At 39.3% G+C, this 17,606-nt stretch overlaps 2 protein-coding genes across 2 annotated transcripts in view; both read left to right on the top strand.

The window, feature by feature from the left end:
- The window catches only part of LOC117983663 (plasminogen receptor (KT)), a 174,094-nt gene that overhangs the window by 26,183 nt on the left and 130,305 nt on the right, over positions 1-17,606 (top strand). The window lies entirely within an intron of this gene.
- LOC117984017 (GMP reductase 1-like) lies at positions 868-17,513 on the top strand. Its single transcript, XM_034970667.2, has 8 exons — positions 868-1,056; positions 7,488-7,607; positions 8,370-8,460; positions 9,331-9,497; positions 10,017-10,082; positions 12,040-12,162; positions 13,027-13,243; positions 14,019-17,513. Exons 1-8 carry the CDS (start codon positions 970-972, stop codon positions 14,186-14,188), a joined length of 1,041 nt encoding a protein of 346 aa, XP_034826558.1. The 5' UTR covers positions 868-969; the 3' UTR covers positions 14,189-17,513.

Raw genomic sequence — 17,606 nt, forward strand, 5'->3', positions numbered from 1 at the left:
TTCCGCGAAACTGGAAAATTTTGCGAGATAAAAATATGAAAAAACGTAAAAAGATCGTGTTTTCTATTGACCTTCACCTAGCGGCTGAAGCGAATATTTCTGTGTGACCTTGTGACGTCACTGTCACGTTACGGTTACTCTAGGTGTTGCCAGACAATATTTTTACCAAGTTTTGATGTGAATTTTCCGATGTGCGTTAGAGTAGATTCATACCGGTATAGTGTCGTAGACAATCAAAGTGAGAATCTAAAATTGTATCTAGCTTACTAGATACAATTTTAGATTAAAAATCGCATCGTTTTACTTTTAAGCTTACCATAATATTATTATGATAAGCAAAAATTAAAGGAAAACAAAAAAGCACATCTTTTATCACCAGGGTTGCCAAATACTTAGGCCCAGGAGAAGGACCCTCAACAAACTCAGCCAACGCTCCAGCGTATGCATAAATTCTGAGAAGTCCACTGAGGAGGTTTCCAGGCAACGTTCAAGAAAATTTTCATACATGGCGCTGAATATTATCACCACTAAAGATGAAAAATAATACCTATATCTATATGATCTATGCTTTAAATTTTTAAATTTAAATCGTATGCGAAATTAATTAATTACTTCTATTATAGTTCACAGATTTTGTGAGGAAGAAACGTAAGGAAAATTGCAGTGCACGCTAGCTCTACTCTTCATCTATGTCATTGATTGACACGACCTAAACAGTAAAGCATAGATCATATAGATATAGGTATTATTTTACATCTTTAGTGGTGGTAGTATTCAGCGCCATCTATGAAAATTTTCTAGAACGTTCCCTGGAAATCTCCTCCTTCAGTGCGATATTGGGAAAATTAAATTCAGAACCCGGCAACATTAGAAAACCCGCGCAGTTCAGTCGATACCGCGCGCGGGAAGTGCTGTCGTCTATTGTGATTTTTTGTTTGAAATTGTCGCGAGCACTAGTGTTTGTACATAATGCCTAATATCATAAACGAGGTTAAATTAGACTTTAAGGACGTGTTACTGAGACCTAAAAGAAGCACCTTAAAGAGCAGAAATGATGTAAGTGCAAGTTTTAATTTATGATTTCAATGAAAACTAAAGATCAAGGTTCGGCGAAAATCGCTAAAACTAAATTTATTTCAAGCGCTTCGTTTTTAGGGTTCCGTACCAAAGGGTAAAACGCAGCCCTATTATGTCAGCTTTCTGTTTGTGTGTCCGCGTGTCACGGGTCTCTAGCTCGAATTGAGTTCAAAGCTGAAATTTTGATATTTGGTGTAGAACGTTGACTCGAAACCGAATCAATCAATCAATCAGCCTGTTTGCATCCACTGCTGGATATAGGCCTTCCCATGGATTAAAAACAAAAAAAACCTGGACTAAAAATCTAGCTCCTCTTGCTTATTTTGTCTGCTTCGGCTGTCCACCCTACCGGCAAAACCGCACGGTTTTGCTGTGTAGTGTGCCGACTATGGGTTGATCATGATGATGATGATGATGAATAACAATCACGTGTACGTAGCGTGTTTGAAAACAATAAGATCATAACATTGTAGGTACTTATTGTCTACAATAGATCTAGATTGAAGCAGTTTTCCATTTCAGCTGGATTCGTAGCTCGTGACAATGGTTGCCAAGTCGCTCAGACTTTCAGAATTGTTAGGGAACTCTTTCATACGATAACAATTAATTAAACGAGCCTACGTTCTTTTGCGAAGCATCGCTATTTAATCTTTTTTAGGGTTCCGTACCTCAAAAGGAAAAACGATCCTTAAAAAAAGGATCCTATAAGGGGAACCCTTATAGGATCACTTTGTTGTCTGTCTGTCAAGAAACCTACAGGGTACCTACTTTCCGTTGACCTAGAATCATGAAATTTGTCAGGTAGGTAGATCTTATAGCGGACATTTGGGGAAAAATCTGAAAACCGTGAATTTAAGGTTAGATCACACAAAAAAAAATTAAATTGTCATGAACTAATAATTAGTATTTTCAATTTTCGAAGTAAGTAACTATATCAAGTGGGGTATCATATGAAAGGTCTTCACCTGTGCATTCTAAAACAGATTTTTATTTGTTTTTATGGATCATAATTTTTGAATTATCCCGCAAAATGTCGAAAAAATACGACTGTAGTACGGAACCCTCAATGCGCGAGCCTGACTCGCACTTGGCCGGTTTTATTTTTAATTCAGATACAAGTTAGCCCTTGACTGCAATCTCGGAAGATGTAGTCTAAGATGGAAGCAGGCTAACCTGCGGGGTATGGCAGTTTTTATTAAACCTATACACCTTTGGTTTGTACACGGTATCATACCGGAACGCTAAATCGCTTGGCGGCCGGCTTTGCCGGTAGGGTGGTAACTAGCCAGGGCCGAAGCCACCCACCAGACCAGAAATTTAGAAATTATAAAATTCCTAACCCCTGTCAGGAATCGAACCCGAGACCTCCCACTAATAAGACCACAGCGCTAACGACTGTGTCAGGAGGTCGTCACCATTGTACCATCTGACGGATTCAAGTTATCTCTGTACATTTCGTCAAAATCGATTCAACGGATGGGCCGTAAAAAGGTTACACACAGATAGACAGACACTTTCCCATTTAAAATCTTACGTACGAAGATTTACCTCCTCATTTCTGATTCGAACCGATAAAATTTGGACTACTCTTCCAGCATGTTTTCCCCTCCAATTAGGCATCTTCTAGGCAAGCGCGCTCCATCTTAGGCGGCATCATCACATCATCATCATCATGATGAACCCATCACCGGCTCACTACAGAGCTCGGGTCTCCTCTCAGAGTGAAAAGGGTTTTGGCCATAGTCTACCACGCTGGCCACGTGCGGATTGGTAGACTTCACACACCTTTGAGAACATTATGGAGAGCTCTCAGGCATGCAGGTTTCCTCACGATGTTTTCCTTCACCGTTAAAACAAGTGATATTTAATTAATTAAAACGCACATAACTCCTAAAAAATTGAGGTGCGTGCCCGGTATCGAACCTCCTATTAGAAAGCGGACGTCCTAACCACTAGGCTATCACAGCTTAGTATATAGCGTAGTATAGATTAAACCCACATAATTGCCAATGCCGGTGGTAGGTAGGTTGGCTCAAGTTGATAAAAATCTGTTTTTGCATAATGAGGGTATATTGTGGCTGTCACGGCTACTAGTTACATATTATGCAGGCTCATGTTTTGCTTACGTCAACAAAATAAAATTAAGGGAAGATTTATGCTAACACGTGGCTAATAACTGGTATGATTGTTCAACTCTCCCACCTTACGGTACAATCATACCAGTTACCACTGAGTCGAATCGTTTCCTTTATCTATGAATTCCGGGAGAATTACGGAAAATTTATTCAATACATAGGTACTTATATACAGGTGCATCGATTGTGACTGGTAGGTAGGTGGTAGGTTCCTTACGACCTATTAAGCTACTTAAAGGCTCTAAGGCGTTAGACAAATAGTCTTTACGGAACTAGATAGTAGATATAGGTTTTAAGCAAGTGCTTAAAACCTATATCTACTCAGAGGCATCTCTAGCCCTTGTGGCGCCCGTGTGTAACCAGTACCCTGGCGCCCTCTAGTCTAGTAGGAGCAGGGTCCAAATGGAATACTAACAGTTATATTTTCAAACGGAAATTCAGATGCAAATGGTGCAATTTTAAATGATGATTTTAAATTATGACTGCTTCGGCCATAATACGAGCGCAGGGTCTTTGAGAGCGCCGGCATCGACGCATCTTTGGAGATGTCGCATTAGAGGGCGCTCGGCGCCCCCTTAGACCCGGCGCCCGTGTGCGCCGCACACCCTGCACCATAGGTAAAGACGCCTTAATCTACTCTATCACTTAGGTTACATAACTTTTCGTTTCAAATAATTCAATATAACGTCGTGAGGAAACCTGCATGTCTGAGAGTTCTCCATGATGTTCTCAAAAGTCTGCCAATGGCCAGCGTGATAGACTATGGCCAAAATCCTTCTCACTCTGAGAAGGGACCCGTGCTCTGTAGTGAGCCGGCGATGGTGATGATGATGATGATGATACCTTACATACATTGTTGACTGAAAAAACTTACTCGATTGCGGTTTCTTGCATTGCCAAGGGGGCTGGGCTCCGAGCCAACATCTGAATTCTCAACTCCCAACAAGGTCGCCAATGTAGGCCAATGAATCGATAATGCTGGCTGTGCACCATTTGTGCTTTTCCAGACCATTTTCCCTACCGCCATGTATAATCCGCGATAGGACCAATTGGCAATTGGGGTAAGAGGCGTGGGTGCCCCGCACACCCGCACGTCAGCCACGTTTACCCGCACTGGGTTAGTGCAGGGGCTGTGCGGGCTTACGGGGCGTTCCCTCCCCGATTGTCATTTCGACCTGTTACATAATATACTAGGTAACCTTTTTACCACCGTACCGCAAGAGAGATTGAAAAATTAAAAAGAGCAACCGCCGAGTTTCTTGCTGGTTCTTCTCGGTAGGAACGGCATTCCGAACCAGTGGTAAATTAAAACTACCTGACTATTCATAAGCACTTGTAAAAAGATTACATGAATAAAACATATTCTATTCTATTCTATTCACGAAAAGGATGCAAGTTTTACAAAAATATCGATATCGATAAATATCGAACTAGCTCGATATCGATATATCGGTCTAGTACGCCGGTCATAATATTTATCGGTTTTCCGATATATCGTTGCATCCCTGAGAGCGAGTTTCCATCCCGACTTCACCCCTTGCAGAAGACGTGTTCCCCAAAACAGGGAGGAACGATCAGCGACTATGAAGTTTAGATGGGCAACCCCCTGCCAGAAGCCCTTTTAAGGGTGAAAAGTTTAAAAGTTAAGTGTCTTTGACTCAAAGTATCTGGCAATGCATGACGGGATCTCTATTTTCTAATATTATTCCGAAGAAAATATAAAAGAGCAGACTTCATACTTTGACGTAAGATTTTTTACACCTTGATTACCTGTTATCTACCAAAGCCACCATGATCTAAACTTCATAGTCGCTGATCGTTCCGCCCTATGTTGGGGCGCAGAGAAACTTTCAGCTTTTATAAAATAACGAAGGACCGGCACGCGCTGGTTCTTAGTCCACTATACTTGAATAAAGAAATGCGTTTCAAGTGAAGTGCAAAAATAGGTATTACGTAAGTATTGGTACATAAATAAATAAACAAAATATTGTCTCAAATATAAATAAGTAGGTACCTATCTACTTAAACATAGGTACAATAAAATTGGACAGAACTATTTATATGATGAAGATGTATTATGTACACGCAGACAACAAGACGCGTAACATTATTTTAATGCGGATTTCCCAGCGGCTGCCAAAATTCTTATCTTACGGCAGAAATCCAAAGTGACGCATAACATTCGGTACGTTATGACGTCATAACCTATTTCTCTAGTCAGAGATTTAAGATCGCTTCACGCCAGAAGTACTGAACGGATATACCTAGTTGAAATTTGAAATCGAGATAGCGTAGGATTTAACAAACGTCCTTTATCTATTGAAAGAAAGAAAGAAAGAAAAGACGTTTATTTATACAAATTGTGCCACACATCACAACTTAAAGCTAAGAGCTGGTTATTCCGGCGCTTCTTCCACCTGAGAACAAGCAAAAGAAGCGCCGGAACAAACTGTCATATTGTGTGTATGTCTATTCTATCTATGTATATCTATTATATATACTACTAGCTGATCCCCGCGGCTTCGCCCGCGTAGATTTAGGTTTTTAAAGATCCCGTATAGCCTATGTCACTCAGGAATAATGTAGCTTTCTACTGGTGAAAGAATTTTTAAAATCGGTTCAGTAGTTCTAAAGATTACCCCCTACAAACAAACTTAACGACATTACCTCTTTATATAATATAATACAACGGGCCGTGCAGCAGAAATCGTAATATTTTAATTTCGCCATAACTTCAAAACCAAACGTCCAATTTTAATCATTCAAAGACCAAATATTATCTCCATAAACTGTTCTTAGTGATGAAATCATTTATTTTGATAAGGATTAATAGCATGAGTAAAATAAACGCGTTTAAATGTAGTCCAAAAAAAATTCAAGATTTTTAAATAAAAAAATGGTTGCTGTGCCTCACTCGACATAGATGGGTATAGTGTGTCGCGAACTTTTTTGTAGATATTTATAAGATCTACAATTAATTAGAACATTTTATGGTTCTATCTTTTATAGTTTAGGCAGCGTACGCAAAATAAGTAACTTTTCTGGTTGATTTTTTACACCTTGTGTCCGAAAAACCCAAATATCTTACGGAACCCTATTTTTTTCCAAAATAAAATATAGCCTATGTTACTCGTGGATAATGTAGCTTTCGAATGGTGAAAGAATTTTTAAAATCGGTCCAGTAGTTTTTGAGCCTATTCAGTACAAACAAACAAACAAACAAACAAACAAACAAACAAACAAAGTTTTCCTCTTTATAATATTAGTGTAGATTATATAAAGAGGTAATGACGTTAAGTTTGTTTGTAGGGGGTAATCTTTGGAACTACTGAACCGATTTTAAAAATTCTTTTACCAGTAGAAAGCTACATTATACCTGAGTGACATAGGCTATACGGGATCTTTAAAAACCTAAATCTACGCGGGCGAAGCCGCGGGGATCAGCTAGTATAATATAAAGAGAAAAGCTGACTGATCTATCAAAGCACAGCTCAAGGTACTGGACGGATCTGGCATTCAGATAGCTATTCTGACGTATTTTTGAAAATTCAACCTCTAGGGGCAAAATAGGGGTTTGAAATTTATGTAGTCCACGCGTACGAAAACGTGAGAATAAGCTAGTTTATTATATGGGCGCAGCCAATATCTAAGTGAGTCTAAACTCTCATATTCCTTCCAAGTTAGCCCGCTTCCATCTTAGACTGCATCTTCAGTCATCACTTACCACCAGGTGAGATTGCAGTGAGGTGACTAACCCGTATCGGAATTAAAAAACCGGCCAAGTGCGAGTCAGGCTCGCGCAATGAGGGTTCCGTACTACAGTCGTATTTTTTCGACATTTTGCACGATAATTCAAAAACTATGATGCATAAAAATAAATAAAAATCTGTTTTAGAATGCACAGGTGAAGACCTTTCACATGATACCCCACTTGATATAGTTATCTCACTTCGAAGGTTGAAAATACCAATTATTAGTTCATGACCACAATTTAATTTTTTTTTTGTGTGATCTAACCCTAAATTCACGGTTTTCAGATTTTTTCCTAAATGTCAGCTATAAGATCTACCTACCTTCCAAATTTCATGATTCTAGGTCAACGGGAAGTACCCTATAGGTTATTTGACAGACACGACAGACAGATAGACAACGAAGTGATCCTATAAGGGTTCCTTTTTCCTTTTGAGGTACGGGACCCTAAAAAATCACTCACTATAGTTTAAACGATAAAATCATAGACAAGTTGAAGACGAACATTAATTGTTTTGTTTGCAGGTGGACCTGTTCCGAGAAATCACATTCCGCAACTCCGGGCAGACGTACCGGGGAGTCCCCGTCATGGCGAGCAACATGGACACCGTGGGGACTTTCGAAATGGCCAAAGAGCTGTCTAAGGTACCATCATCATGATCGTGACCAACCCATCACCGGCTCGCCACTGAGCACGGGTCTCCTCACAGGATGAGAAATGCCATTAGTTTCATTTTTTTTTCTCGTGAGAAAAATCCATCATGGATACCACCGGCCACGGTCCGACATAACCACTGTGCTCCCACAGTGATTATGTCGGACTCCTACCGACTAAAAATCTCACGAAGTTCCATCCCACTGCTAACGACGGTGCACAATAAGGTACCGACAACGCCTCGTTACTCCGCCAGCGGATGTCCGCCGCAGCAGACCCACCACTGGGGCACTACATGAAGCATGCCGGGAACCACAGCACGCCAACCAATTCGAGAACCACATTGTCAGCGACGGACCACCCCGTGTCCATCATCCACAGGTCCTCCAATATACTATTATATAAAGAGGTAATGTCGTTAAGTTTGTTTGTAGGGGGTAATCTTTCGATTTTAAAAATTCTTTCACCAGTAGAAAGCTACATTATTCCTGAGTGACATAGGCTATACGGGATCTTTTAAAACCTAAATCCACGCGGGCGAAGCCGAGGGGATCAGCTGGTAATAAAAAAATAAAAAAATAAATAAAAATAGGTAAGTAACGTCTGGCGACGCTGGGATCTTGGACCATTAATAACAATATCAGTAGAATAGTTAATAACAGTTAAATAAACAAAAGTTTTACGGCCACACGGCCTCGGACTGGAGTAGATAAATTCGTTGCGACTGAAGTCTTCTTGTTTCTTTGTTTCAGCACGGGTTGTTCACATGCATACACAAGTACTACAGTATAGAAGATTGGAAGAAGTTTGCAGAGGAGAATCCTGATTGCTTACAACAAATGGGTTTGTACCTAAATTTTTTATTTTTTTATTTATTTTTTATTCACATACAAGTTAGCCCTTGACTGCAATCTCACCTGGTGGTAAGTGATGATGCAGTCTAAGATGATAGCGGGCTAACCTGGAAGGGGTATGGCAGTTTTTATTAAACCCATACCCCTTTGGTTTATACACGGCATCGTACCGGAACGCTAAATCGCTTGGCGGCACGGCTTTGCCGGTAGGGTGGTAACTAGCCACGGCCGAAGCCTCCCACCAGACCAGACCAGAAATTTAAATACAATATATATACTAATCAACAATACAATATATATAATAATATATATACTAATCCATACTTAATATTATAAATGCGAAAGTGTGTCTGTCTGTCTGCTAGCCTTTCACCGCCCATATATTCAACCGATTTTGGCGACATTTGGAGCAGAGATACCTTGCATCACAGGGGAGGACATAGGCTGCTTTTTATCCCGGAAAATCAAAGAGTTCCCCAAGGATTTTAAATAACTAAATACACGCGGACGAAATCGCGTGGATTTAGTGGAAGTTTATTTATTTTATTTTATTTTTATTTTTCATGTAGGTACCAAAATTGTAGTTACAAAGTAATAATAAATTAAGTTACATTGGAAATGCTTATCTCTAAACTGAGATTTCTTCCAGCTTCCCATTCAATATAGGCAATGTAAATTTCCAGGATGCATGCTATCTCTGTACCAAATTTCGTAAAAATCGGTTAAACTGTTAGGCCGTGAAAAGCTAGCAGACAGACAGACAGACACACTTTCGTATTTATAATATTAGTAAAGTATGGAAGTATGGATAGTTGAATTGGTTGAAAGTACCTAATCGTTCAAATTTATGTTTTTTCAGCCGCCAGTTCAGGCACCGGCGAAGCAGACTTCGACCGTCTGTCGGAGATCCTCATCAGCGTCAAGGACCTCAAGTTCATCTGCCTAGACGTCGCCAACGGGTACTCGCAACATTTCGTTGAGTATCTCAGGAAAGTGCGGGCTGCATTCCCTTCACATACCATTATTGTAAGTATCTCAAGTCTTTTTTGGGTTCCGTACCTCAAAAGGAAAAACGGACCACTTATAGGATCACTTCGTTTTCTGTCTGTCTGTCGTTCTGTCTGTCTGTCAAGAAACCTACAGGGTATTTCCCGTTGACCTACAAACATTAAATTTGGCAGGCAGGTAGGTCTTAAATTATAGCAACCAACCAATTTTTTTGCCACTAAGACTCCATGGCCCCAGGGTCTCCACGGCAAACGGAACAAAAATGTAACTCTCGATAAGAGAGGCATACTTGCGCCGCTTGCTGTTTTCAGCTGTTTCTGCTGCGGCTCCCGGTCTTGATGCTGTCTCCCTGATATGACACGGGGCCAATGTGTCAACGCAAGTTGCGTCCCTCATTAGCGCCCGTCCCCGTTCCCAGAGAACCAGCGTCAACCCATCAGGTCTCTTGCCATCATCCCGACTAATCCCTGCCGGCTCAATGAGGGCAGGAATGTCTATGGTGGCAAGAGCCCTTTTAATCGTATCTTATCTTTTCAGGCCGGTAATGTGGTGACGGGAGAAATGGTAGAAGAGTTAATATTATCAGGAGCTGATATTATTAAGGTAACCAAAATTAAACACCCTCTAGTCTCGCTCGCAGAGACTTGTATCATCATCATCATCATCATCAAGCCATCGCCGGCTCACTACTAAGTTTTTTTTTAAAACCGTTGACCAATGATGACTAATATTCCCCTTTTCCCTCCAACTAAGCGTTCAGCTTGTGCTAGAAGTAGCTACGACAATAGTGCAACGGGTGGGGTTTGAACCGCCGACCGAGTCCGCTCCTTTAATCCTTGAGCTATTGAGGCTATAAAGTACTTACGGGTCAGTCTCAGGTCTCAGAATGAGAAGAGTTTGGCCATAGTCTACCACGTTGGGTAATTGCTTATCAACAGACTTCACACACCTTTGAGAACATTATGGAGAACTTTAGAATATAGTGCGCGCAAAACAGGTGAACAATCTGAAGTCACAATATGATAGTTTAAATCATATTGTGACTTCAGACTATAGATTAAGTAAATAAACAAGACCAGCTGAGATCTGTTTTTGTATAATGCGCAATCATATGCCTCTTGTTCAGATTTGCCTTTACATCTTTCTACATAAAGGCATCGCTATAAATGACAATGGGGCCGATTCTCTAGTACACAATCTCTAAACTAAACTAAATTAACAGGTCTAAGTCTAGTGCTTTCCTTTTCCGCAAGCAACATTATGAAAGGGATAGCAATAGATTTAGACGTGATATTTTAGTTTAGTTTAGAGATTGTGTACAAAGGAATTAGCCACAATATATAGTCAAGCGAACAAAATTTTGCACGGTTTAGAAACCAAATAATCAAAAAAAATATTTAATTATTAATATTGTATAAATTCACCGTATGTTTTAATATTGTATAAATTCACCGTATCTTAAATAATATTTTCTTCTATATTTATGTTTAAAATTGTTCTCATGTAAAGTGAATGGTGTAGTCTTTTTTGAGAAAAATAAAGTCTTTAAACCTAAATAAATCAGCGCCACCTCTTAGATATCTACTAATAATGAACGACCCGTTTGAAGTCCAAACGTCACTGAGGTTGCACTGGTGCATAAATAACATTTACGCACCAATGAGTCGGTGCCATTTTGTTTGTTCAATAACCTTGTCCATACGAAGTAATAAATAAGTAAATGCAATTCTTAAAGTTGTGTAAATGTCGCTAAGTAATCGGCACTTGATCAGCTCGGTTGCCTCAACCCATCTCGTTTCGAGAGGAGACCCGTGTTAGGACTTATGAAATAAAACAACTCTGCTGGAAGCTAAATTGTAGAGGAAGAATAATTGTATTTTATTTAGACCTAGGTTTAAAGCTAACATGTCGACTTCTTAAAGGTCTATAGGTCGAACTATTGATAGACAATTGTTCACCAAAGACAAATGTGTTGCCGACGTTCAAAATATTGTATTGTACTGTTCACAACGTCCGCCTTCTAATCGGAGGTCGGGGGTTCGATCCCGGGCACGCACCTCTAACTTTTCGGAGTTATGTGCGTTAAAACGTACATAACTCCGAAAAGTTAGAGGAGTTAGAGTGCTTCACCGTTAAAGCAAGTAATAAAATATCACTTGCTTTAACGGTGAAGGAAAACATCGTGAGGAAACCTGCATGCCTGAGAGTTCTCCATAACGTTCTCAAAGGTGTGTGAAGTCTACCAATCCGCACATGGCCAGCGTGGTAGACTATGACCAAAACCCTTCTCACTCCGAGAGGAGACCGGTACTCTGTAGTGAGCCGGTGATGGGTTGATCATGATACTTAACAATTTTTTTTATAATAAAGAATATTAGACATGTTAAATGACTAATATTCCCCTTTCCTCTCCAACTCAGCGTCAAGCTTGTGCTAGGAGTTGGTACGACAATAGTTCAACGGGCGGGGTTTGAACCGTCGACCTTTCGGTTTCAGTCCATTCCTTTACCGGTTGAGCTATTGAGGCTCATAAATTACTGAGTCTCTTTCACGTTTCCAGGTGGGAATAGGTCCAGGGTCGGTATGTACGACAAGAATTAAGACTGGCGTGGGGTATCCTCAGCTCTCAGCCGTCATTGAATGTGCTGATGCCGCGCATGGATTGAAGGGCCATATTATTTCGGTAAGTAGGCACAGCTAATTTACCCTGAGCCCCCAAAAAAAAGCCAGCCCCAGCCCCTTTGGGCTGGAGCACCCCAGTACCAACTCCTTCCATTTGATCGGATCCAAAGGCGGGCTATTCGACTTGTAGACGATCCCAAACTAACCGGCTCGTTGGAAAGCCTGGAGCACCGCAGAGACGTTAGCTCTCAGAAATACCAGAATCCCCACAGCTTAGGAGTACTGCAGTACCTTGCAGCATCAGGATTAAGAAGTTGGGATCCAAAGTTCAATAGTGTAGTCTGCTTGGCATCAAAAATAATATTGCATCATCAGCTGTTCCTAAATCAGTATAGTTTAGGTGTGCTGTACCCTACATCATCAGGGTTGAAGAGTTGGGATTTGAAGTCCAAGCATAAAGTCGTTGCTTGGTACCCACAACATTAATTCACTATGAACACTTCCTGAATCTTGATAACTTAGGCGGCCAGTAACCCTGCAGCATCAGGATTGAAGAGTTGGATCCAGAAATTTTTATGGGGCCACCACGGAAACATTCTCTCTTGATTGAAAAAATTGCAAATCGGTCCAGAAACCTCGAAAAAATCGATGTACCTACATACTAAAAAAAAGGCCGAATTGAGAACCACCTCCTTTTTGGAAGTCGGTTAAAAAGCTTACTAGCTCAATCTTTATAATATTATCTTCTTTAGGTTAGATTTTGACCCTAAAAGCCTAAAACCTAAGTACAAGATTGCTTTAGCAATAAGGCCGCCTTTGCACCATCTTCTATAGTTTCTTCTGTATCTTAAATTGTTGTCTGTAATAAGTTTGTGTGAGCAATACAGATTTCTAAGTAAATAAATAAAACCTGTCTTAAATCCAGGATGGTGGTTGCACATGTCCCGGGGATGTAGCCAAGGCTTTCGGCGCCGGCGCAGACTTCGTGATGGCCGGGGGCATGTTTGCGGGTCACGACCAGTGCGGCGGCGAGGTGGTCACGAAGCCGGACGGCAAGAAGGTCAAGCTGTTCTATGGCATGTCTTCTTCCACGGCCATGATGAAGCACTCCGGCAAAGTTGCGGATTATAGGTCTTCTGAAGGTAAGACTTTAACCACTTTTTAGGGTTCCATAGCTCAAAAGAAAAAAAGGAACCACTATGCACACCTCTGCCTTAAATTTTTTGTTGACAAGAGCGGGTGGGGCTAACTTTTGCACCCCGGCGCCGAATATGCTTAGGCCGGCCCTGTGTAATTTACATTGAGCCTTCCTGATTGATTAATGTATCAGCTCAGGAAAATCTAGTGAAGGAAGATATTTTTAGGGTTCCGTAACTTATAAGGAAAAAGGAACCCTAATAGGAGGAGGTTCTCAATTCGTCGGAATCTTTTTTTTTTGCTAAGTTTCTGTCATTTTCTTTTCAGGGTTCTGTAGGTACCTCAAAAGGAAAAACGGAACCCTTATAGGATCACTTGGTTGTCTGTCTGTCTGTCGGTCTGTCAAGAAACCGACAGGGTACTTCCCGTTGACCTAGAATCATGAAATTTGGCAGGTAGGTAGGTCTTATAGCAGACATTAGGAAAAAAATGAATTTGTGGTTAAACATGACACAAAAAATTAAATTGTGGTCATAAACTAAAAATTAGTATTTTCAATTTTGGAGGTAAGATAACTATATCAAGTGGGGTATCATATGAAAGGGCTTCACCTGTGCAGTCTAAAACAGATTTATTTTTATTTTTATACATCATAGTTTTTGAGTTATCGTGCAAAATATCGAAAAAATACGACTGTAGTACGGAACCGTCGTCGCGCGAGCCTGACTCGCACTTGGCCGGTTTTTTATATCGCAGATTGAAATGATTGAATTGTTCCAGGGAAAACAGTAGAAGTAGCCTACAAAGGTGACGTGGACGCTACAGTGAGGGACATCCTGGGCGGGCTCCGCTCGGCGTGCACCTACGTGGGCGCGGCGCGGCTGCGGGAGCTGCCTCGGCGGGCCACCTTCATCAGGTGCTGTCGACAAGCCAACGATGTGTTCTCGTAAGCTTGAAGCTATGGGACTTTAGACAAAATGAGGTACGGTACGCGGCAGAAAATAATGTACCAGAAAATAATGTAATGAGGGAGATAGCGGATTTGTAGACCATTGTCTCCGTCGTTGAGACCGACAAAACGTCATACTATATACTCGAATTTTTAATTAATGATTAAACAACACATTTTGACAATAGGTAATGTCAAATCGTAAAATAATGATAAGTACCTACCATATTTAAGATTACAGTGATGTATGTACCTATGTGGTTCAGTTGTGTCATGTAAATGAGTCAATGAACCAATCCCTGCTTCTCTATTATAATTTGAGCTCACACGAGCAGAGTAAGAAGGAAGCATTATAAAACTAATCCATACTAATAATATAAATGCGAAAGTGTGTCTGTCTGTCTGTCTGCTAGCTTTTCATGGCTCAACCGTTCAACCGATTTTGGCGAAATTTGGTACAGAGATAGCTTGCATCCCGGGGAAGGACATAGGGCTACTTTTTATCCGGAAAATCAAAGAGTTCCCACGGGATTTTTAAAACCCTAAATCCACGCGTACGAAGTCGCGGGCATAAGCTAGTATTAAATAATTACTAAAATAAAATAAGTAGGTAGATTATAATAGTGCTTTAAAAAGGGTTTTAAGATATGATTTACGTAAATATATATTTTATTGAGAATATATATTTTTTTACAATTTTTGTATTATTAATTTCATTGAACCATCGACTCACAATGTTAAGCTACTGTACCAACTCAGTTGGTGATTCTTTTTGCCCCCCGCACTATTGATTTTGGATAAAAATCTTTTAGCACTGGAAACGTCAAAAAATGTTGTTTAATTAAAAATTCGGCTAGGTATCAGTGAAAAAGACTCTACAAAGCCAAAATGACATTCTAAAGGCCGATGTACATTATTTTCTGCCGCGTACTGTATAGAGGAATAATGCTTATGCTGCAGACATACTTATAAACGCCACATGATTGAGAATCGTACATAACATGTGCTAATGAATTGAGGAAGAACTTGCCATATTTGCTCTATGTGTCAACCGTCATGTCAAATCTATGGTTTAAAATCGTACTGTCACGGTAATGTTATGCAGTATTCCAACTTCATACAAACGGGCGAAACGCGAGCTATACCTACGCGCCTCGATCTCGCGGTGCGCTCGCGGTGCAGCCAGTCGCGACTGTGCCGCAGTGACGAACGGACGGTGTTTTGTTTTTGCGCGATTTTTTCACTAAAAAATAAGTTCAAGTAGGTACATATTTAAAATGACAAGTACATATTTAAAAAATTAAGCAAATGTAATTAAAATGTCGGAGGCGGGCAGCCCTATCGCATGTTTACGTACCGCGCTGCTGTAGGTATTTATTTCAAAGATACGGCCGAGTTACAATACTGTATAGATAACATTACCGTGGTACTGTGATCGTCTGTGATCGTACTTTTCACATGCCAATTGACATATTAGATCAATATGGTGAGCATTTACATATATGATATCGATAATGGCGAGTCTTTTCTAAAAATTTGATGAAAATGTACCTACTTATGATTCCGTTTTGTGATCGTGTAGCGTGTTTTAAGTATTACTTATGTCCGCTCATTAAAGACGGAACGAAAGAATGGCCTTATTTTTAATTAGAATTCGCTCTTAAAATGCTTTTTAGTGGAATTTTTAATATGAAATTATTACTCATTAGAGGCATATACACAGGGTGTTTTTTGCTAGCATAAAATTAAGTAGTGACTGAAGTTTTAGTTTTGGTTTGGTTTGCGTCATCGAATTAAAAAAATTAAAACTGCACTCAAATAAGTATTAAAAATTATTTTGGTTCCTAATTGAAAGAGTTCGTTCTAAGAAATACGTTTAAAAGAAAATGTCTCTGAAATAATCAGGAAATCTAGATTTTTCAAATTTCCGAGTTATTCCAATCTTAGCTTGAAGAAATCTCTAAAAGCTTGAATTTTAGCTTCACTGCTCTCAAAATAACATCCTGTATATGTAAACATTGATATTTTGATCTTGCAACGTCACCATTATTTAGGTGATACACCAGTCATGTCGAGCTGATCTTCTATCAGAGCCTCAGAGGCGAAATCAATTACGTACATTTAAGGCAAGAGTGCAAACTTAAACTTCTTCATTGCTTTCTATGGAAACTAGACAGGTAACCAGAACGCTTGCAAAACCTTAGCGTTATATTATACTTCCTAAACACAATCCAATGCAAATAACCATTAGCCTTATCTTGTAGTTTTAGTGATTTTATGATTTAGTAGTTAATAATCTGCAATGTTATGGTTATAGTGTGTAAAACTCGGGTTTTGTCGGCAAGTCCCACCTACGTGGCATTGACTCCGAGTGGCCTATTTATGCAACGTTCGATGACCTCTAGCGTCAGTGAAATGTTTTATTTGCAATATATTGTGAACTTTTAAAAAATATAGGGTTTCTTAAATTTTTTTTTTTCGTGTTTTTATGTGGTACCTACCTATCCCTATCTTATCAATAATCATCAGTAGGTACTATCACATGTCTTCATTTTTGCTAGCGTTCTGGTTACATCCTGTAGACACGTGTGAAATGCATATCGCTCTGCTTTAAAGAAAAAAATATAATATATTAACGATTGACGCAGTTTTTTCTCCTAATCTAAGTAGAAAAATTTTTCAAAAAAAAAAGAAGGTACCTACTTATCAACGCTACAAAAATGTTAAATATATTAATAATTAATTTGTATGAAATGTTTAAAAAATAAAATGTTAAGTAACGCAATTAAATTTGTTGATAGCGTAAGCACAAAGATTGTTAATTATAAATACAAAGAGGACTGAGAGTTATTTTCTTGTTTTTATTAATTTTATGGTACGTGTCCTTTGGCAATAAAACTTCAAAGTGAAATAGCAGAATCTACTTTTCATTGGAAAGAATTGCAGAAATTGACTAGCTGAGAGCGCAAATGACTTTCCAGAGTTGATTTCTGCATATTTTATTGCTAGTGGATATTGGCCTTAGATTAATTATTTTGGTTTAAGTAAATTCCCTTTTCTTTTTTAAGCAAATGTAATATTAATCGAAGTTCTGTGCCTACAAAGAATATCAATGTTTTTGCACAATAAAGCACAACTGATTTCTATTCATATAGTTTATTATGTATTTATCTTATTTTTATTAAATCTCTTATTAATAATTTTAAGTTACATAATAAAGGTAGGTAGTTAGTTTTTGTTAAGTTATTAACTGAAACATAAAAGACGATTCTTGATATTATGTCATTTGAATAAATTATTGTGAATAATTAATTTTGTAGTTTCATTGACTAACGAAAGGCATTAAGTCAGGCAAATATTCTAGCTTTAATCCAAATTATGATCCGTTTAGTTTATAATGAAATACTTGCCCAAAAATA

Source organism: Maniola hyperantus, chromosome 7, assembly GCF_902806685.2.
Source record: "Maniola hyperantus chromosome 7, iAphHyp1.2, whole genome shotgun sequence".
Lineage (NCBI taxonomy): Eukaryota > Metazoa > Arthropoda > Insecta > Lepidoptera > Nymphalidae > Maniola > Maniola hyperantus.